Source organism: Cyprinodon tularosa, unplaced genomic scaffold (assembly GCF_016077235.1).
Source record: "Cyprinodon tularosa strain WSP-4 unplaced genomic scaffold, ASM1607723v1 ctg124, whole genome shotgun sequence".
NCBI lineage: Eukaryota > Metazoa > Chordata > Actinopteri > Cyprinodontiformes > Cyprinodontidae > Cyprinodon > Cyprinodon tularosa.
The window spans coordinates 1,480,529-1,504,631 of NW_024038048.1; the positions used below are offsets into that span (position 1 = coordinate 1,480,529).

The following is a 24,103-nucleotide window of genomic DNA, read 5'->3' on the forward strand; positions in this document are numbered from 1 at the left end:
GCACTTTTGCATGCTCAAGGTGATGCCCCAAATTATGGTATGGTAGCACGTAGCATTATGATGAAAACAAGTATCCAGCTGCTAAAACCTTTGCAAAAACTGTAACAAAAAAGGAGATTGGGCTTGTGTTTGCCTTACTTAAGTTGTCAGTGAACCCCAGGAAACAACTTACTATCAATAAGTAAAGTAACTAGCCCTGCAAGCCCAGATAACAGGACTGTGACACTGAAAATGTTCCTTTGATATTTAAAATAGATACTGGGGTGGACCACAGCTTAAGAAAGGGTGTGCTTTTTTTCTTCTACTGATTTTGCCCGTTACTGCTTACTGATAATAAAAATTATTTTTTTAGAGAGCACCTCCTTGTTCTAAGAGAGATCAAGGAGGCACACAGGAAGAGGCTGGTAAGCAATCTCCAGCAAAACAATATCAGAGATGTGCGGTCAAGGATGAAGGAGATCACAGGCTTCAAGTAGAAGGATGATGAGACAATTGAAAGTCTGGACAGGTTTTTCAATAGGTTCAATTCAGGGACAAGCTCAGCATCCCTCTCTCTTGCCCACAATCACATTGACATTTAGGCACAGAATTAAATATCTCTTCAGTGTTGAACTACAAGCTTATACGTGCAAGATGGTACTGCTCCTGAAGCTCCTAAAAAACCGAATTAGCACATAGGACAGTAGTGAGAAGTTCAGTATCCATTCTTTGCCTGCTCTGTGAGTCAACTGTCACAGTTGCTAAACGAAAGAGCGTACACTGTCTGAAAGGCAGTGACTGCCAGATAAGGCTGGACCTGTTTGAATTGTGAATTGTAGCCAAATTTATCTGGCCTCCTTATTTTTACTGCCTTCAAAGAACCCTATCCAGGTAGGCTGGGTCTTTTGGAACATGTCGAAATTAAACACAGCCATCCTGCACCTCCTCTGCCATTGACTCTCCTGATTCTATGAGTTTGTTTTCAGCCAAATCAGAAGATAGTGCTGCTCCCTCTGCATTTCATCTGTCTGTCTCTAGAATTCAGGTGAAGAGGCAACTGGGGAGACTGAATTGTAATAAGTCGCCAGGTCCTGTTGGTGTCAGCACCAGAGTCTTTATGGCCTGTGCAAAGCAGCACTGTGGGATTCTAGAGTACTTCTTCAACCTTAGCCTGACCCAGGAGACAGTTCCGGTGATGTGGAAGACCTCCAGCCTTGTTCCAGTTTCAAAAAAGACTCAGCCAACAGTCCTCAGTGACTATAGACCTGTTGCCCTGACATCCCACATCACAAAGGTTATGTGGAATGTCAGGTCTTTACAAACTTTTGTTGGTTCACCTCAGCAAACAAACAAGCAGCTGCCTGGACCCCTGCAGTTTACTTTTCGCTGTGGAGTTAGCGTTGATGATACCATTATACACCTGCTTCAACAAACCCACTGTCATTTAGACAAGACAGACAGCACTGTGAGGATCATGTTCTTTGATCCGGATCTCCAGTGCATTTAACAAAATTCAGCCTGAATTACTTTGTGAGAAACTTCAGAAGACTCAGGTAGTGGGGATCAAAGACTACCTGCAAACAGACCATGGTTTGTTGGATTTGTAGGACCAAAAGCTGAGTACAGAGAGCTACTGAAACGATTTGTGGCATTGTTTTTGAAACAATCATCTGATCTTGAATGTGAACAGAACAAGGGAGAAGATTGTAGATTTCAGAAGAAATAGGAACAAGTTTAAACATATTAACATCATGGAAGAAGAAGTGGAAGTTGTTGAGGAGTATAAATACCTTGGTATACCTGAACAACAAACTAGACTGGAAACACAACCGTGAAGCCATCTACAAGAAGGGACAGAGCAGATTGTACTTGCTAAGGAAGCTTAGGCCCTTCGGCGTTTGCAATAAGATGCTACATATCCTCTTTAATTCTGTAGTGGAGAGTGTAATCTCTTCTTCCATCATCTGCTGGGGTAACAGCATCAGAGCAAATGTCTTAAAAAGGCTCAGCAAGCTAATAAAGAAGGGCGGCTCTGTTGTATTAACTCTGGAGCTTATTTCATAAAGAAGAATTTTTGATAAAGTGAAGATTATGGACAACAGCGAGAATCCTCTTCAGAAGCTTTTTTAAAACAACAACAAAGAGTCGTCAGTAAGAGGCCTCTCCAGATCTAGTGCAAGACAGATCACTATGCAACATCCTTGCTACCTACAGCTATCAACACCTACAATCACTTGATGAAAAACAAAAACCTCATGAGTTACTGCAATATTAAATCTCCCTTCGGGATTTTTGAATTTAATTTAATTTGAAATCAGAAAAATTATAAGGCTTAAAGTTATTAGCCCTTTTGTCTATATACTGTCTTGTTGTGGAAAATGGGTTTGTGCTTAAAACACATGGGAACAATCAGGACGAATGCTTTAAATCTTGTTATTTTGTGTTGTGATGCATCATGGAGTTGGATGTGTTTGACCAACTAGTTATCATCAACAGATTTTTTTTCCCTTAATCGGGACATAAATGGTTTCGTAAGGGATCATAATATATTCATTATTTTCTTGAAAACTTACAATGAAAGTGTGTTTTTCAGTCTAAAAGTGTATATAAAGTATACATACACACACACAGTGTATATATACAGTATATATATAAGCCTACAATTGGTGATTCAAATTGAGAAGTGTATCTAAGCTTCTTGAAAATTAGCATTAGCAACACTTAAGGTCATCAAATTTTTTTCTTAACAATAACAAAGAACTACAGTATAACATCATGCTGGATGTAGCTTGCTACCAGAACATAAAGTATTTACATCTGTTCTAGAGTTAAAAATTACTCTGAGTGTCTCTTCTTCTTGTTCCCAGAACAGGATTACTGCTCAGCTGTCAGAAAGAGCATGTCATATCTAAAAATAAGCCCTAGAATGCAGGGTTTAGGTCAGAGAGAACAGAAGCTGGAAATTGTTTCCTCTAGTGACTTGATTTACTTTAACCAAATCCCTCTCCTACTGTAAGAGCAGATTTTCGCGGCAGGGTCACGCAGCATCTGTCACAAGATATGATAACTTCTTTACATTTGAAGGTTTCACAGCAGCAGCAACCATTTTGTTGTCCTCTAATAAAACATCCAGTATGCTATTACACTCATGTGACTTTTCTAGTTTGTCGACTTCATTAACAGTGTAATTTGGTACATTGTAGTTTCTTTTTTCCTGTTTTTTTTTTCCTTTTTAATTGTTAATAGTCATTAGTTGTTAATAAGTTGTTACATTCATGCAGATTTTGGCACAATTTCTGTCTTAAGTCACTTAGATAACATGATGCTGTCATTTTTGGACATCTCTGGTGTTGCTGCTATTTTCACATATCCTTTACTGTAAAGATGTCAACAGCTGTATATTGTTTTTTTGTTTTTTTTTCAGATGCACAGTATTTATATTGTAAAAAAAAACACTGTACAATACAGTATTTTATTTGTTTATCTTTTAACCCTGTCACTCATTCTGTTATTTTTTTATGCACCTTTTAAGGTCCACATTTGTGTAACTACTTTTGATGTAATCTTTTGCTGTTGTAACACCACAATTTCCTCATTGTGGGACAATAAAGGGATTTTCTATTCTTCTATTATATTCAAATAGATTTCAAAAGCAGACAAAGACAACTTGAAAAGATAAAAAATAAGCTGCATGCAAAAGATTAATACTGTTGTTATTCAAAATACCACCATACCCTGATCTTGAGAAAATCACCAAAGGATGAGGTAGGAAAATAATTTGGAAAGGGTTGCAAAACTATTTATTTGCCTTTGGGATGCCAGGGTACCATAGAGAGCCATTAACCACAAATGGAGTCAGCCCTGTTTTTTTCTTTTAGTATTATTTTTATTACTTTTGCTTTTATAATTTTATACTGAATTTGTTTGCATGTTGTAATGAAGGCATAAGACACTTAACAGTGACCATGAACCCAATCTTTCAATATACTGAGCCACAGTAAACATTTTTGTAGGTGTTGCCCATCCTCCAAAATGACTTAAAATGTGTATTGTTCGCCAGCTGTTGCGCCTCCTCTCTGTAGTCTTGGTCGTTGTCGTCTCCGATGAGGCCCACCACTGTGGTGTCGTCTGCGAACTTCACGATGTGGTTGGTGGTAAGCCTGTGCTTAGGATGACGACATCAGAGATGTTCTGCTCGACCAGGACTGACTGAGGTCTGTTTGTGAGGAGGTCTAGCAGTCAATTGCAGAGGATTGTATTTAATCCCAGCAGTTGTAGTTTCCCTATCAGATGCCGTGGGATGATGGTGTTGAAAGCTGAGTTGAAGTCCAAGAGCAGCATCCATACTTGGCTGTGCCTCCCGGTGTGCTAGGCTCAGGCAAAGAGCAGAGGAGATGGCCTCCTCAGTGGAGCTTTTCCGTCAGTAGGCAAACTGGGACAGGTCGAATGTTGGGGGGAAACTGGAGAAAAGTTGTTCTTTAACCAGCCTTTTGAAGCACTTCATCATGATGGGAGTCAGTACGACAGGCCGGTAATCCTTGAGTGAGGTGACCTGAGGCTTCTTTGGGACTGGAATAATGGTGGCAGACTTAAAGCATGCCGGCACTATGGATTGATCCAGCAAGGTGTTAAAAATGTCTGTGAGGACACCAGCCAGCTGACCTGCACACTCCATGAACACCTGCCCAGGTATGTTAAGAAACCTAAGGCCTTTCTTGGGTTGACTTTCCTCAGTCTTCGACACATCAGGGAGGCGGAGTGCCTCCCCTCCCTGATGTGGAACAGGTCTCACTGCTGGAGTGCAGTGAGGGCCTAAAACCTTCCAAAGAAGTTGTTTAGTCCATTCAGGAAGTGAGCATCAGCTTCAATCACCGGGGAGGAGGGTGTGCTGCAGTCTGTGATCGCCTGTGTACTTTGCCACTTCCTCCTGGTGTTGCTGGTGTCGTGGGAGATATACTGGATCTTCTTGTTGTGGTTCTGCTTTGCTGATCTGATGGCATGGTTCAAAGCTGCATGACTGATTTCTAACCTGCTCAGCACCTCTCCTTATGTGCCCTTTACCTTTACCAGTATTAACAGCAAATAACCCTTTTAGTAATCTGTGCAAAATTAATTTAGTTTTAGCAAGCCATTTCATCAATTAAAGATTTCCTCTCCCCGTATCAGTAACATTTATCTCACCAGGCACCAAACTAACAAGTTTCTACAGATTTTATGGTTCTCAGACATCTTGATGAATTTAGCAAAGGTAGAAAAGGTTTGTGATCCACTAGGGTAGACCATGATTAATTAATATAGGGGAAGAGCTGATTTTTTTATTTATTTTGGCAATGCCTGACAAGAGAGAGTGATATTCCTTTTAATTTGTGTTAAAAAGAACGAAAAGTTCCTATCTTATGTTTTTCCATGATAGGATGGGATTTTTTACCATTCTGCTGACATGTTTTAGTTTTAAATAAATTTTGTACTACCCGATTTAAAATTTTTCATTCAAAGCAATTATTAAGTCAAGAACTGCCTCAAACACACTGATATAAATAGATTCTGTGTTTTATCCCCTCAAGGCTTAACATCTGTGAGCCAAAGCATATTAAGAAGACTGGCACACAGCCAGTGGGATCACAAGTTAAAGCTGTGCTTCTTAGCACCTGGAAGCATATGAATCTAAGCATGATTTATTTGCATAGTCATTCAATGAGTTTATGTATTCTTTGGAATACTAACAACCATTTGCGGTCTATTATTTTACTCTACAGGCCATCAAGGAAAAGAAAAGTATTTGTTCGAATAGTTAAGTTTCATTCAGTACTGCTGCAAGCTTTGCATTTGTGAAAAATGTTGTGATATAATTAGGCTCTGGGGAGTGTCAATCAAAAGGTAGATTAGAAAGCACACCTTTCTGGTGATGGAATGAGACAATCGAAATGTCCATAAAATACAGGAAAAAAATCCTTTTTGTCTCGAAGCATGTTTAAAACCATACATATGGATGAACCACATATACAAAGGAGATATTGGATGCAACATAATATGAAAATATTTGCATCGGGGATGCGTGGCTTACCAGTGGCTCGGTCTGTTTTTCTTTAAATGGTGAAAGTACAACAAGCCCAGAGATGGAGCTCAGCAAATTCAACATAAAAACCCCAAAACAAAACAAAAAGTAATTAAGGGCCATAAACAAGTATAGCAAATGTAAACATTTCTTTGTAAATAGCAGCTTTCCCACTCTGGCTTCTCTTTTACAGTACCTGAAATAAATAACCTTCAGAGAATACCCTCTAATAATTTAAACTTGAATAAATTTAGCATACATCATATGCAGAGTAATACAAATCAGCAAGAATATAACAACTCATTAGATATTACATTTTTGTTTTGTGGTTATAAAGTGTTTGCATTTTTGCCACAATAGATATGCGCAAGTACATGTTCATACATAAGAAAAAATCTGTTTAGCTCATTAATCCCATAAAAAGTGACATTATATACTATAGATTGTTTTTATACATTTTATATTTTCTTGATTACTCAAACTACAGTCGGGAAAAACATTGATTTTTTTTTATATAAAACCAAACAATAGATACATTTCTTTCCAGGAGGGACTTCATCCACAAAGAGTAATTAAAATTGAAAAGGGAAATGAATTTAAGAATTGAGTTTGCATTTACAAGTTTTCTGCTATTGATGGATTCAATGCTAAAAAAAATCTACCACCAGTAGATGTATGCAGGACGTGGAGTGAAACGTCCTTCATAACATGAATTAAGCAAATCCTAAACCGGAAACCTGAGAAGCATACTACCCCAGGCCAGAAGAAAAAAAATATGAGGACTGGCACTGTGATATAAATTCCTCTTTTTAGAGAAAATGTGCAGACTTTACAATTGAAATTTCTTTTTGATTAATTTCATAAAATTAAAAAATAAATATAGTGTCATTTGTTTCATGGAAATGAACAGAGACATTGAGATAAACGGAAACATGACAAACAATGTTTTTTCATGGCTCGACAACAGAGGTAGAAATATTTTAATCATCATATACCCATTAAATAAGACCTATACTACACCAGCTTGATAAAAGATCAACTAACCATCAACCACTCAGCCATCAACATCCAGTCATTTTGACCTATGCACATACAAAGGATTGTTGGAAAAATAAACATGTGACTGATTTTATGGGGTAGAAGCACATAATGACCAGCAAGCAGAACTACAGCGGCGTAGTAGTAAAAATTGATGCTCCATTTTCTCCATTTTCAAATAGCCAAAAATCATGAAATGAAAATATGTTGAAGGGACTGAGACAGAAGGATTTTTTTTTTCTATCCAAAATAAAGATGTTGCTGTTATTGCACAATATGCTCAAATTATTATCCCTACCCTTAATTTACTGAAATACTATAAAAAGACTTTGGTAATACAACCATAAGAATCTCAGCTGTTTTTCTATTGTTTAGGCTTTTTGTTGTTTCCCCATTACTACCCTGACACACGTCTTAAAACTAACCAATGATGAAAACATGTTTCTAATTTGCTTCTTTTAGGGAGATTCTGCAAGAAACAATGGCTGCTGATGAGGAATATCACAGAGAGAAATGGATTTGGTTTGGAAATGAAGCTGAGAGGACTGAGATAGATGTGATGAGAAACCAGCAAATGTTGCGCAGTCGTGTTGACAAAGTGGCCCTTCGCAGACAGGTATAAATATATATATATATATATATATATATATATATATGCTTGAAAATAAAAATAAATAGATGTGGACACTTTCTTGCAAATGTAATCCCTTGAACTTTCAGATTTTACATGTATTCCACTATATTTCATTTGCTGCATGAAAGACTAATACTGGGTAGTGCTAAATTGGAAAGAAGAAAAACATGAAATTATTTTGAAGGTTGTTTTTTTTTTTCCCAAAAAAAAAACAAACTGCAAAGTTTGGCCTAAAATATCCACCTCCCCTGAGTCAATACTTTGTTTTAGGGTAAATAGGATGTTAAAGGTATACTGTAGAGCAGTGTTATATTTCTGTCACATTTACCATTTTGAGGCAAACCCAATTGATTCATTTTAAAAGGCACTTTAATTATTAGCCCCTATGTGTTCTTCATATGAAGAAAGAAAAAGACCTTAAAATTACATTATTCAATAACATTTCAAAGAATTTCTGTCAAATGGGAACGACAGAAAAATCTTATATTTGTGTGGGTTTTTTTTTTCTTATCTGTCAATTATCTACATTTCAGGCAGAAAAAAAGAAATCTGCCCACATCAAGTACTTGGAGAAGCTGAGTCAGAAAGCTCCAGACTTTTCTGTCCCTCTGAGAGCTCACACAGTCTGGGAGGGAATGACAGTGATGCTCTCCTGCGGAGTCCAGGGCTGTCCACCCCCAAAGGTTGAGTGGTATGAATGATCATCCAACTTTCCTGCACCTCACTCTTACATTATCTTTTGAGTGTTTTTTGTTCTTCTTTATTAATGATATTAAGTTTAAGTTGTTTTAGTTTATATGTAAACTAGAGCCGTGTGTAGCAGCTACTGGCAAACTATAAATCAGAATCAACTGGCCAAGTTTGTGCACCGAGGGTTTTTTACCTCAATTTGATTTGCTCTTAGTGTGCATACATTTTGAATAAAGATATAGAAGCTGGGTGGGAAACAAAAAGGGATTTTAATGCAAATATGTACAATGTGTGTATTTTTAAAGCATGCAATATTCTTTAGTGAATAAAATACATAACTTTCCTTCCAAAAAATAAAAAGCAAATAAAATGCGGTTACTTCTATGCAATGCAGTAATAAGTGATACAGCACTGCAGGGTTTGTAACTATTAGAGACATACATTTATAAAAGGTGCAAAAAAATATGAGAACAAAAATCAATTAAAAGACCATTAGTGTGCTGAAGAAAAGTCAAGATACTTTTCTTCAGAGCTGTGAGGTCCCCAAGCTGAATATTGCACTCTGTATTAATACAAAATTAGCTCTGCAAATTCAGGAAGTTTGCCAAACTGTTGACCCTGAGACCTGAGTTGCGATGAGACTAGCTGATGAAAGGGCTGAGGATACTCAGTATTCATGAACATTGAGATCAAGATAACCTGGTTCATGAGTTTGACCAACGCATCTGGGACCCATCAAGCCCAATGAGCTGCAAAGGTCTGCGCTCAACAAAACTCGGCACATGAGAGAATAAAAGATCAAAGGCTTCTCTAGTGCTCTGTACATTTATTCAAACTCTACCTTGATTTAGAAGGATGGAGAAACACCTGGTCTGTAAAGAGGAGCATGCAGCATCAAAACTTAGCTTTTGTTTTCAATGAAGCCTATTTTCTCTTTTTTAAGGTTTAAAGATGGTAAACCACTGATAACATCTCTCCTACCATGGAATTACAGCCTCCAAGAAAAATTTGGCCTCAGTCTACTAGAGATCAGAAGGTAGGTCCAAGGTTAAAAGATTTATTAGTGCTGAGTCCTTTGCACACAAGGCTGAAGATATTATTGAAAGATTTGCTGCTGAACTTAAAAAAGCAGAACCAATATATCCCATTTCCCCTCCTCAGATTCTCTTCTTATTTATATGATCCACATGGGGATTTTTGTAGTTATTTAACATTTATTATGAATATTTTTTTGACTGTATTCTTTATTATCTAAAAAGGTGCTCTCCTGAAGATGCTGGCGAGTACAAAGTAGTTGCCAAGAGCTCCCTGGGTGAAGCTTCGACATTTGGAACCTTAGTGGTAAACTGTGAGTGAGCCTATCTTTCACATAGACATGCAAGTTCCATCTTTCTGCAAACTATTATGAAAAACAAGATGGATACTGAAATAATGAATAGATCAGTGTCATTTTGGTAAGGAGATACTGAAGGACTGGTTTTCCAAATATCAGACGAAGAAATTCTCAAATGTGAAGTACCATACAAACTCCCCAGAAATAGCCTTTGCACAGACATGTTGCTGATCTAATAAAATATATTCGCTGATGAATATCAAAATCTTACAAGCCACAAATATAACTCTAAAATAATACACTTTCTGTGTGTGGAGATTCGGTAATTAATTGGCAACATTGCCCCCTAGTGTCTGCATTGCAAAATATTCACAAACCAACAAATGTGCATCTCATTAAATTTGAATATCTGAATAAATTTGTCTTTACAGATAGTGGGAGATGTATATTTCAACTGTTTTTTGTATTAGTTTTTAACATATTTTTATAAAATAATTATATATTATTATATCTTATGACTCACATATAATGAAAACTTCCAATTCAGTTTAACAGAAAATTAAGAATTGCATGAGACCAAAGCAAAATGATTTGTAAAATAGAAACTATACCTGATTGCTGCATTATGGTAAACATAACCATGAGGAATCCTTTGGATTTGACTTTTGCCCAGCAGTAACTGATGCTCTGCATAAAAGGGTTAAACTAAAAGTATCCATTTAAGAAGCTGAAGAAGCTTTTTGCAGACAAGTGTCTCAAAGCAAAGCATGGTAATGGATGAAAAAGCTATGGTAGAAAAAAGCAGCAGGAATAACAACTACAATGAGAAGATTTATAAGGAAAGTCCATATAACATATTTGGTGAAATTTACAAGATTATAGTTGGTGCTTTAAAAGCCACCACACAGACGAAAATAAGCTCAACATTTTCTATATAGAATAAAACTATCTCAATGCATACAGAGTGAACTTTCACTTATAGCCACAAAAATGGCAAAGAAAAGTCAGAACAAAGGGCAAACATTTCAGCTGCAAAAAAAGGATTTACTCACCAATGACTTAAGCACACAGTTGTGTGATATGCACTCCTACTGCAGAGCAGCAGCCTGTCAAAGGGTTAAGATACCAATTTACAGGGAAATTTCCAACTAACTAAATACAATTAAGCAAAAAAGTACATTTTAGAGCTGAAAATGTCATTGAACCATCAGTGATGAGTAAGTTAGTTTCTCACCTTAAGAGTCTGATCCATGATACTTATATAAATGCAGATTTACATTTTGGTTTCATATTTTCACACTGGGGTCACAGAATGTCTCTGTGAAGATTTCAGTTGAAAATTAATCGAAACAAAAGCACAGTGCTAGAAAAAATGTATGAAAATTAAGGTTACAGGTGAATGTAATCTAGCCGTGATTAGTCTTTCCACCAACGTTATGTGTATTTTAAAAAAAAGACCTGGCCTAATTTAATTTATTTTTGTATCAGTTTGAAAAAAAAAAGGTAAGAACACATTTCTTTTCACCTTTCAACAACTTGGACAAGAAAACTGAGCAATGCCTACTATTATATGTGCTTTATCTCTTTTAACAAATGTCTACTTTAAATGAAACAATCTGTAAATCTTGGTTTCTATCTCATGATGAATATGTGTGACTAAATTTCCCAAATAGCCTGGTGAAGTAATTTTACCTTACTCTAACAACTGGTTGTGTTGTGACATCAATCGAGCCTTTCTGATAATTGATTCTTTTATAATGCTGTCTTATTGTTGAGTCATTACAACCAAGCATTCATGAGCCAAGTTAGCTAATTGTTGGTAATGGCAGTGACTGTAGATGTTATTTTTGCCCTCTTTCCAGATACTGCAAACTGTAGTTCCTGTTCCTTTACCATTTATGGGTTCAACAGTAAGGACACTATAGAAAAAAACAACTGCTCTTTCAAATCCGCCACAGTAGTGTGTAGAACAGTTTTACAGGAGTCCTTATACAGCTGTAACATTAATGGATGATGCTTGTCAAATTGGAACAACAGCTTCCCAAAAAACAGTAAAAAAAAAAGAAAATGCAGTTACAAAAATGTAGGTAATGAGTGGCTGAAGCCCTTCGTTATAGGACCCAAAACATGAATGTGTGCACATTAGCATGTTTTACAAAGAGAACACATGAAGGAATAATGCACATTTGTTAGATTCTGTAAGGATGTCTGTGCCTATGTATCCTGTCCTGCAATGGACTCCGCATAGATCCTTAAAGGGAACTGTGAAAGGAAGCATCCGGCTTCCTTTTCTTACCTCCTTTCTTAGGAAGCATCCTGAATCCTTTTCCTACCTCCTTCCTTAGGAAGAATCCTGCATCCTTTTCCTACCTGTGAGGTAGTTTGGTCGAGGGTCAATAAGGTGAACCAAAAAAAAAACAGCCTTAGCCACCGGTTCCAATTTCTCTGTTGTCTTTTATTCCTTTTCTCTCTGACATAACATTTTTACCTTGAGCATCCAAGAGCTCAGGGCTTATATAATCAAGTGGCAACACACCTGAACTTGAGTGGACCAAGCCTCAATTAAACAGGTAAAAAAAAAAACAAAGTCTAAACAGAGAAACAAGAATAAACTTAATCTAATTTACAAACTCATCTACATAAAGAAAGAGTCTGCAAAATAAACAGTGTGAAACAAGATAACTCAAAAGGTTACTTTAAAGAAAAACAAACAAAGCATAACTCAAAAGGAAAACCTCTAAATGGTAGAACCCAGCAAAGTAATGGATGACATCATTTAGTCAATTTAGTAGGAAATACTTAAACAATGGTGAGTAAAAAGGAAAACAAATGCCATGAATATACTTTGAAACATAATAAACAATTTCATCCAATAATCCTGAAGTAATAGTTTTAACCTAAACATAAGTAGATGGAAACTGCAACATAATGCTAACACAAACAAACCCGGGATAGTAAGTGAAAGTCAAAGTTGCACACTAATGTTTAAATTTAAGCATTACAAAGATTCAGAAGAAAGAATAAGGGACAAGTGGTAAACATAAACTAAACCACTTTGTCACACTACCTTTATCTTTACTGCTGGCACTATTAGGACAGCACCTATCATGATGCCTGCGGATCCACCTTTCTTTGGTACCATTGGGCCTTCCTAGAGTAGCTCCTGATTAGCTCTAAGTGTAATTTTGGTAATCTGGCTACTCTGGGAAAGATCAACTTGTTTCTTTTTTTCTTTATTTGTATAAGGACTCTTGTTTTTAGGGGGTCTTAAAGCTTTAAAATTACTTCTTGGACCAATCCAGATGAATGAAAAGAATCCAATATTCATGACTTTGTTAATATTGGGCCATGCACTGCGCTTTGAGATCTGCATCCCTAATTTGTCTCTCAGGCGTGCTCTATTAATGAACCTTTTTAAAGTCAGGAGTGTAAAATCAGTTTTTAACCTTTTAACTGTACTAAAATATCAAGGGAAACACTTATATTTCAAACTATTTATGGGCTGGGTTTTTAAAATGTTTGTGATAAATGTAATCTACATTATAAAACAGAGTTTTGTGCTCACCTGTTACGTATATCACTGCCTGATTCAAACACTGAAATCACATTTATTTTATGATTCCAAATATTTGTGTGACGAAAAAGAAAAGAATGAAGGAATCTTAAAGAGGCAAATACTTTCTCACAGCATTGTGATTGTGAGGAATTATAGAATAATAAATTCCTAAAGATGTGTTCTCTAGTAATATCTATTTTACAGAATGTTTTCATGTATTAGAAGGGCTACAGTATGCTACGAGCATATTCAATGTGGTTTCCAAATGCGGCTCTGCCAACTTTGATTTGAGTCCTTATTTTGTTACTTTTCCTTAATTTCTTTTCTCCATGTTTTTGTCTCCATCTCTGAGCCTTCCCTCTTCCCTCTAATCTGTTCTGCTCTGCTTCTTCGCAATGCAGCATGTCAAGGAGCCATGGCTGGTTCAGAGCACTCGCAGACCACCGGTAAGTTTCAAACCAAGGCCTAATAAAAAGTGTCCCCTTTAATTTTCTCTGCTGCACTTTGAAGTTCCTCCTTTTCCTCCAGTGAAGGAGGGAGGTCTGGGTGGCTTTGAAGACTGTGGCATGAAACTCTGCAGTATTGTGTATGCAGTACATCCTCAAGGAAGATAACAGGGGATTGAAGGGGAGCAGTGCATCAGTGCTGTTTGTTTATCATGGGATTTATGTTTCTCCGTGGGTGTTTGTGGATGTAAGGGTGTTAATTAGATATGAGTCGGTTGCTGCAGGGATAAAATGACTTGCTCATATCTGAGCAGAAATGACAGTCATGTATATTTCATCTCAGCACCAGCAGGAGATTTATCCCATTTTGCTACAAGCTGTGGTACTCTTTGACCTATATAGCCCTAACCATCTGTGAGGATTAGAAATCATTGGCCAAAATGTGCAGTTCAACCATTCATATTGCTGTATGGGAAATGAATGATTACCAGGTGGCTCAGTTATTTGCAGAAAACATAAACATCAGTTGTTCACATTATTTGTATGACTGATTGTGAATGCATAAATGATAAGAACACAAAAAAAATATATCAGAAAGAAACCCCTCAGGATTTAGGTTGTATTAGTACTTTAGTTTATGACTGTAACACAGAATCTGAAGATTTCTGTGCCCACCAAGAAGAAAATTGGAATAAATAAAAATACATTGTTACTTCCTGAGCTAATTTCAAATTTCAAGGAAGATTTAACCCATTTTTTAGCACCCAACCTAAGTCTCTGCAGTCCATAACTTTTACTTTTACTTTTGATCATTTATGTGATAAACACTGTGATAAAGATTCCCCATTATGTTAAATTATTCAAATTCTACATCCAAAAACGGTTTATATTTGCTGTTGTATCTAAATGTATTTAAAGTCATTATACAGATTGCAGTATACTGGACAAATATAGGATTAAAAGAGAAATGTAACAATGGTCCACAGACGGCACAATCAAGGACTGAGGCCTCTAAACATGGGTCTCCATGTTCATTTTTTCCTGCTTGAAGATAGATCTTTGCCACATCTCAAGTATTTTGTAGATTATAACAAGTTTTCCTTTAGAATTGTCCTATATTTAGCTAAATCAATATTCGCATCAGTTTTGGCCAGCTTCCCTGTCCCTGCTTTAGAGAAGCATCTCCAAAGTATAATGCTGCTGCATCCATAAAACATATGCAGTGACTGTGATCACATGACTACACATAGTCAGTTTTCTGCCATGTATTATTTTGTCTGACCTTTCTTGTATTTTCCTTGGTATTTATGATATTGTTTGTTCGCGATGTTAAACTCTGAGGCTTAATAGAGAAGCGTTTTTATACCGACATTAAATAACATAGTTGTTAAGTAGGACACAAACAGGGTCAATTAATTGCACTAGATAATATTTAGAGGTTGTAAAAGGGGTTACATAATCAAAGGCCTATTTCTTAGGTTTTTGTTTTAAAAAAATGATCCTTCCATTTCCCGGTTAAGTGCTGTTTACTCTTGGCTTATAGCATAAAACTCTTATGTAGCTGAAATTTTACAAATGTGAAAAAGTTCAAGGGAAATAAATACTTTGGCAAAACATATATATGCCTTAGATAGCTCAGTAATATCTCTTGTGCACAGCACACTATTGCTCTAATAATCCTGCCATTTTTTGTGCTGGATTTCCAAGCCTTAAAGTGCCACAATGTAAATGTGTTTATAAAGCATATATGATATTCCAATAAGTATCTAATTTATTCCTTTTTGATAGTGTAATATGGTTGAATTTGGCCTTTAATAGTTTAAAGGCTGTAAGTTAGATTTCCAACATATTTGTGTAAACTTTGTTTTCTGTTTAGATAATCTTGAACAGGAGACATCCCTGAAAACACATAAAAATAAATATGAAGATTATGCAATCTAATGCAGTTTACACCAGTGTGTTCCCAGAAGCACTCTCTACATTCAATTTCACAGAGTCCCAAAAGAAAGAAATTAGATGGCAATCATTTTGAATGAAGTTTTATCAGCTTGTAATAGTGTCTGGAGGAGGCTTGCCATAAAGTGTGCTGTGGAATTGCACACAATCATTTTTATCTAACTGACACTTGATTATCTCACGAGAAGAAGATAATATCTCCAACATAAATCCGTCAATAAACAAAAGCGCAACTGTGGTAAATTTATCTTTGTCTTCCTAGGTTCGAGGGTATGAATGATAAAAAGCAAAGACATAAGCTGTATGTTTTAAAGGTGACTTAGCTTGGACTACTTAGCAGAAGATCAATATAAGAAACATTTTGCTGTTTGTGGCAGATTCTTAAACAGACAACAGGCAACCAGATTTGAAAAGTCTCTTGAAACACATGTTACTCGTGCCCAGATGTATTGAATCTGACATCAACAAAATGACTGAAAGCAGAAAGAAGATGCCTACTTTCAGAAATGTTTCACAGATGCGGCTTCCCTGCTGTTTTGTGTAGTTTTCTCACAGGAATCTTAATGTGAATGTGGTACTTTGTGTTTGTGTTCTATTCTATAAAAAGTTTATTTTTCTGCTACGGTTATTGCTATCCTCTTAAAAGTGGATTTTTTTTTTTTTGGGTCAAAACCCTATTTTTCTTTCTCTCATACCTTTCTACTTATTATGCTGGAGTCACTGAATGTGTTTCCATCAGCCTGCCAACAAAATTAAAAGTAGATGTCATTGCACATACTAGTTCTAGTATAAGATCTCACCGAATGACAGAATGTACCCTCATTTAAAGTGATTCAAATGATTTAAGAACAAGTTTGGAAGAGGCTTTACTGGAAAAAATTTAAATCAAGAAAAGTCATTTTTTCATAGAATAAGTGCATTTGTTCTTGAGTTTAGGAGGTAAGTGATAGTCTTTGCCAATGGAACAAGACAATTTGCATTTAAAATAAGAAAAAAAATACTGCATTGTCCTATTTTAAGTGCATATTATCAAATCATCTTATTTTAAGAGCAAAAATATCAATTCCATTGGCAAATCATTTTATTTACTTAATAAAATTAAGGGTAAATACACTTAATTTAAGAAATGTCAACTTATTTCTTGATCCTTTTTGCAGTGAATTCACCTAATATATTATAATTTTGTTTGCCAGTTATGATTTATTTATTTCTTTGTCCCCATCTCTTTAGTAGTTTCCTTACACTATGCCACTTTACCTTCTCCTTCCTCTTCCTCCTCTAGGCTGGCAGCCGCAAAAAGAAGCCCGCTTTGACATTTCCTTTCCGCCAACCTGGGTGAAAGAGGGCAGCAGCCTCTCCCTGCAGTGTACCTTCACATCAGCTCTGCTACCTTTCCAGCAGGATGTCAGCTGGTTCAGAGATGGTAATTGCAGTCTAATGGGAGCTACTTGTGGCACATTTTTTACAATTAAAAAAAACAAGCTGTAGCCCTGACTCTTAACAATGCTGCCAACCTCCAGGCGTACAGCTGCAGCAATCCAGCAATGTGGACATCAAAACGTTTGATAACAAGGCCATCATCACCCTGACTGCTGCACACAAGGAGAATGAAGGAGTCTATAGCGCCAGACTGAAGACCAGCGATGGATACGAGGAACACGTAGCTTTTGTCTACATTAAAGGTGAACAAAGAATAATTAGGAGGCCATCATAAAATTGTGTTTCCCTTAGTTCTGATTAAAAGAGCATATTTAAAAATTATTCCGATTTTGTTAGACACTTTTGCCCTTTTTGTCACAAAAACCACAAGAACAGACAAAGATGTTTAAGAACTTTGTGTAATAACCACTCTCTTACATTCTTCCCGATTAAGAAAGTAAAACAAAAAGTGAGGCATGCTTTCTAATTTACCTCATTTTACTCTGCGACCCCCAGACAGAACCTGTCACAGGTGCCAAAAAGGTCAATGGAAATTCTGGAGGAAATACAGATGTTTTACAGATCAGGTGGACATGACAACTAATATTTAAGAATTTAATCACAGAAAAGAAAGCCAAGAAGTTGCATCAGCAGTTTGCCACAAAACATTATAAAGAGAGATTCAGCATAAGATAAACCTTAGAATCCGTATCAGAAATATAGAAAAAACATTAGGTTGAGCTTAAAAACGTTTCCACATTAATGTTTGATTTTAAAATTCTAGGTATAAACCATTGGAATAGAGAAAATCTATTAATCCTTATTTGTGATCTGTGTCTGGTATAATCAGTGTACCAGAACAAATAATGGTTGAAATAAATTATCAAAAGCCCCAAATTTAGAGGAAATTCCTCCAAACCAAATAAAGCTTCTGTTTGTGATGGGATCTCATTTTCTGCCCGGTTTGACTCTCAAAGTCACCTAAATCTCTCTGAGATTTCCAGGGATTTCATGGGAACCATCCCTGATGCCTATACCATGAAGCAGGATTACTGGTTTAGTGAGACAACTTCCAGTTTAACCCTGATTTTTTTCAAACCACGAAGCTCAATTCATTATTAACGATGCTAGTCAGCGATGCTAACGTACTCTGGACGGCAAACCTGCTCCAGGGCAGGCTAGCTTTTAGGACTGATCTAAATCCTAGAAAATTCTCCACCCAGCAGCCAATCAGCTGTTCAGGAAAACAATGACACGCCATTACAATGAGGACCTGATTTAATTAAGGGGGAAAATAACAACAAAAACAACATCACAGTAGAAAAACTTGAAAACCAAAAACCAGTTAAACAAAACGTGTTATTGTCAAATTAGACCGTTTTTAATCAATATATTTTTCTTCTTACTCCTTTTTGACATACTAACCTTTTACTATTTTTTATCTGTTTCCTTCTGTATAATTTCCCTATACATCCCTGGCATTTACTTGTTTCTTTATAAACGATATATAAAGATACATTTGTAAAAAAAAAAATTTAAAATTAAAATTACTGCATGGTCAGAAGATCCTTAGGATCATAATAACAATACAAGCATTACAAGTTTTTCTGGCATATATATGCCAGATTTTAGAACTGTGTGTTGGCTGTGCAGCCGTGACTGTATGGCCATGCAGCTTAGGCAACAGACAGCGACAGAGGCTCTGTAAAAATACAGCATGTCTAGCTGTCCATCAAGTGTTCAGTGCCCTGATCCAGTTATGAATGAATTCATCATCTCTCCTGGTCTCTTGCCTGTACAGCATATAAAAGAAGGATTTATGCCATCTCAGGTGAGTCATTACCTGGATTTCTGTGACATGTCATACTCATCGCATTGTGAAATGCTGTTAATATTTTCCTTCTTTGCTGTAATTGTATAAATGAGAAGTGTAGATGTTACGCTGAAACTACGCTGATGGGGGATTAATGGTAAACCGCCAGGTTGAAAAAAAAACAGCAAGAAGAAGTCTGTAATGTTTCTGTGAGATTTAAAATGTATCATTTAGAGCAAAAAGTCTCTATGAGACAAAAAAAGGAATTTTACCAAGGTTCATATAAGTAGACAAGACATTAAGCTTTTTCTGTACATTTATAGCAGTGTTTAGGGGTTTCACTATTTTAAAAGTAGAGCAAATTCTTTTCCATTTCTCCCACTGAGTTCTGACAGCTCAGAAATCAGGATGATTTCGCTCAGATTGATCACTTCTTGTCTTAATAGGATGCAGTCTATATCGGCATCATCTTCCGGCTTTATTTTAGCCCACATTATGAATTAAAAAGTCCAAGATACCCAGATATCTTCTCCCAAGTCATTGTCACTCCTAAGGGGTATTTGAGATTGGGATGCATGGCTATGTTAAATGTCACTGATGTGTATTGCACATTTACTAAGCCAGCAATCCTTTATCCCCCTATTTGGCATCCCTTTCATGCCGCCACAATTTTTAACTTTTCATTGAGACTTTTTTTCCCACTTAGTATTTCTGTAAGATGAGATATTGAGAAGGTGAATAAATCTTCACCTTCTTCTTCCTCTTCACCTTATACACTTCGGACTTCTATTACAACTCTGAGCTTTGTCACATAGAGAAGTATGCAGATGCTCTGTGATTGGCAAGAATCTGGACCTTCTGGGGACCGTGGTAGAGACAAAGACACTTAAGAACCTGCTGGACATTATGAACAACGCAAGCCACCCTCTGCACACTGTCTTCACCACTCAGAGGAGATTGCCCCACCCCAAATGCAGGACCTGAAGACCGCGGAACTCCTTTGTTCCCCAAGCCATCAAGCTGTACTACTCGTCCCTTGGGGGAAGTAGGAGGTGATAGGAAGAGGGACAAGGGTCAGCACCCCCTCTTTGGACATATTACACAAAACATTGCCTATTGTCACTCATGTGCAATATTCTTTTCTCTCACTATGCAATAACACATACCAACTATTGTGTACCCTTTGTTTTACTTATTTATAAGGTCAGCACATATCTGCTGTACAAGTGCAATAATCCAAGTCAACTACTGTGTAGTCTGTTTAATTTTCACTTATTTATATGTATATGGTTAGTACATTTCTACAGTGCAAATGCAACAATTACTGTGCAGATATTTTTATATCTAAGGGAAAGATTTTACAGGACATTACAACTTTTTTCTTTCTTTTATACTTTTTTGGTACTATATACACTCTTTTTATAATGCGCGTCATATTTTTATCTTTGATGGCATTTTACTTATCTCTTTGTATTCTATATACGCTATAGGAACCAGAACTTCCCAAGGAGTAATTCCAAGGGATAAATAAGGTTGAGTCTATGTCTAATAAGTCAAAGTGTATTGTTTCTCACAAGAGAAATACGGTGCTTTCTCTACTACCCTCATGATTGTGATTAGTCTCCTAACTTCAACCCGCCCCTTTATACATGCTTGTTCACAGTTTCATGATCAGTTAAAGCTGGATTGAGTTAGCAAGTTAACAACCAGCTTCGTGGTACTTCTGATCCTGATTGCCGTTGTTATGGGTTGGTTAAACTGGATAAGCTGGAAGTAAAACCTCTAGCTTGCCTTGTGGCATGGGCCTCAGGTCTCTTAACAACTTGCAATCGTGATTTGCTTTCCAATGTCAAACTTGTTATTTTAAATGGATGGGTGCTTTAGAATCACCTTAGAACTTTTAGTGGAGAGTCATCATTTGCTGTCCCATCCTAGATAAATTATGTTTGAGCTAGCTCCCCTCAAATTTTGGTTCTGCTTTCATTTCCTGTCAGCAAACAAAAGTGATTCATGCACTGAAATTGCACCATCAATCAAACTGTTCGACTGCAGAAAGCTTGTTACCTTCATTCTGTGAAGCTATATAGTTTTCATGGACTGCAGTTTTACCTCTGAAACACTATTTTCAGAATGAAAATAAACCACTTGAAAAACGTTCATCTGTGTAAGAATGCTTAGCTTGTGTTGGTATTTCATTGTAATGCAAGTGCTCATGCCACATAAGCAATTTGATAGGCTTTGAAACATTCATCATTCCCTTTTGTATTCGTCTCATTTGTTTACCGTCATTACAGGTTTATAAAGTGTATCATGAATTTTCATTTCTCATTTTCAGCGCGTCCTTTCTGACTCCTTCCTGCTTTCCTTTAGACGGGCCAGCTGCAGTGCTTAGAGGTCCTGCATCTCCTTTGGCGGTGGAGGTATCTGATGTCAACAAGAACTATGTCTTTCTGACCTGGCAGCCCCCCAGCGCTGATGGAGGATCACCTGTGGAGGGTTATTATGTGGAGAGGTGATAATCACTCTGATCTGAACTGTACTTCATATTTGTTCTCTTTAGGTCTCTTTTGAAGAGGTTTTACTTTGCAAAAGAGACCAACCAGAAATTAGATGCTTCACTCCATTTTGTATGTCCAATAAGTTCAGAGAAATAAGTCAAAGTATTTCAATTTATCACTCTTGGCAGTACTAGCAGCCAATGGGAATATGTGCAAGGGTTTCTTTTATTTTTTTCAAAAAAAAAAAAATCTATTTTCTGTTCGGATACATTTACCTACATTGAGAATTGTCAACATATCTACTGGTACTTGTATATTCTGTTCGGGAATGCCTGACCCTCCTTTTGAACATAGAACCAGTTTTTATTTTTTTTATTTTTTCTGTATCAGTAACTTTTCTACATATTTTTCACTTCTCAATTAAAAATTTCTTTATATTACATTCACTGACTTACACAATTACACACATTTATACACTGACAGTTGGAATTCATTCTAGCCACTGCTGCCCTTGGGCAGACTGACAGAAGCAAGGCTGCCATATAATCGGCTCCACTGGGCCCTCTGACTATCAACAACAATAATATCATTAACAATAAATAGTATGATAATAGAATGTGAGAAATGTTTTTTTTTTTTTTTTTTTCAAAATCTAAAATTCAGATGCGGTGCATCTTTGCTCTGAAGCAATACTTTGCAGAAATTATTTTCAATGTAATTACAGCCGAGCTTCTGTTGGCACTTGTGTCTACCAGGTTCACCCATCTAGAAACTGAGCTTTTTGGCTTTGCCTTCTTACTTCTGCATCTGTTTTACCCTCTATTCTAACTGGTCTAACAATACCTGTCGTAGAAAAACATCTTCATAGGGGGTTTCAGATGCAATGGAAAATTTACAGCAGGGTTCTGTCTGTGTGTTTTAGAGATAAGCTACTTTTGTGTGACCAATACATATAAATGCCTATTTGGTGGAAAACTGATGTTTCCTGATCTGTGGAAAAATAATGCCCATCATAATGACTTTTTTTTTCTCAAACACTATTAATGCAATTTTTGTCTGACATAGTATGCTCAATCATCCAAAACTCTTGGCATGTACGAAACACATTTCAAGATTTATTATAGTAAGAAAGATTGGTAGACGAGTGAAAATCAGATGGGGCAGAGCTATTAATGAGGTCTGCAGGTTTAAAACCATGCACTTTTTTTTTTTTTTAGCTTTTGGCTGTTTGTGCTCCGAAAATGTCTAGAACACACATTGCACTGTTCCATAGATTTTCAATTACTGGCTGGTGTTCCTTATTTTCATTCTTACATACACCACCAATTTTAACACCTTATATAAGGAAGTGTATGATCTTCTAATTGGCTCTTTATTAATTCATTAAGTACATGTGGAGTTTCACTGAGTTATTTAATTATCTCAAGTACCTCTGAAAGAAGTGAGATCCAGCAGATTTCTGGTTTGAAATCTGTCTAAAAATAAAAGCTGTTCTGTTGCAGGGACATTTATTCTGGGTAAACAAGCTTCAAAATAAATATATATTTGATTTAGTCACATTTTCTGCTCTACTCTTTGAAGTGTAAAGCATTTAATCTTCATAGATCTGATTATTCCAAGAAGAAGAATAATGCACATCATAACTCTCCAAGCCATTCTTTGTTTAAAAGGTCGAGACAACACAAAGCTGCTTTGCATTTAAACAATGTAGTTAAGTATTTGGAAAATTAAAAGTTTAAAAAAAAAGATAGATATTGAACAAGTATTAAAGCAGCATTTTTGTTTAATTTCCAAGTCTTCCCACAAGCTGCTTTTATTTCCAAATCTCTAGAGTGATTTTGTATAGTTTTACAAAAATAAAGCAACTTTCTGAAGTGTTTTTGCTTCCAGTTGTTGCTGAAGGTCATTATTCTTTGCCAAATTTTCTTCTCCTGATTTAGAACTATTAAAACAATTTAAAAAAATCCACTGGTGTAAATATTTGCAAAATCCACTGACATTGCTATTGTTATTTCTCCACTCTCATCTCTTAATAGTTTTTAAATTGGAAATGTGTCACAACACTGTAAAAACTGGCAGATCTTCCATGTTAATTGGACTTATTTTACTTCTAAATTGTGTTTTTAAACACGTGTTTTTCTTTTACAAATGTTTATGTATTTTCAAATGCATAACTTATAGTTTTAAATTCTCCTGACTGGTGTCAAAGCACATAAATCGGGAAGCTTACTTTACTTGTAGGCCTACTTTTATGGCAGCTTTTGAACTGTCCTTTTTAAATCAACAGTGCTATTCAGTAGCACTCTCCAATGACTATATGATTCTATCACAGGCTTATTTGGAGCTATCTGTCAAACCTAAAAAATGTATCCTCCATTTGAAAGCCCAGTTGTTTATATGCAGTTGAAGACATCGCTTTAGTTATATTTTAAAAGAATCATCTCAACTGATTAAAGCTGCAGACTTGACAGGATGAGTTTGTTTGCTACCATAAGCAAGTAGGGTATATTAATTAAGCAACATAAAGCTAATTGATAATTGTTGATCAGGGGTTCCTAAAGTGGAGGTCAGGACTCCATTTAGGTGAAATTGTTATTTTGGAATGATCGAGATTTGACTTCTCAAGTGAATGGAGGGACCCTGCCATGAAATAACCAAATGTAAATATATAATAGAATATATGAGT

The 24,103-nt window shown here is 36.2% G+C and overlaps 1 protein-coding gene across 2 annotated transcripts in view; it reads left to right on the forward strand.

The window, feature by feature from the left end:
- The window catches only part of myom3 (myomesin 3), a 76,030-nt gene that overhangs the window by 12,481 nt on the left and 39,446 nt on the right, over positions 1–24,103 (forward strand). For both annotated transcript variants that reach the window (XM_038276346.1, XM_038276347.1), the window contains exons 4-11: positions 7,535–7,688; positions 8,240–8,397; positions 9,340–9,432; positions 9,656–9,744; positions 13,687–13,731; positions 16,970–17,110; positions 17,208–17,369; positions 21,290–21,431. In XM_038276346.1, the coding sequence (XP_038132274.1) occupies positions 7,535–7,688; positions 8,240–8,397; positions 9,340–9,432; positions 9,656–9,744; positions 13,687–13,731; positions 16,970–17,110; positions 17,208–17,369; positions 21,290–21,431 (984 nt within the window). The remainder of the gene's footprint in view (positions 1–7,534; positions 7,689–8,239; positions 8,398–9,339; positions 9,433–9,655; positions 9,745–13,686; positions 13,732–16,969; positions 17,111–17,207; positions 17,370–21,289; positions 21,432–24,103) is intronic.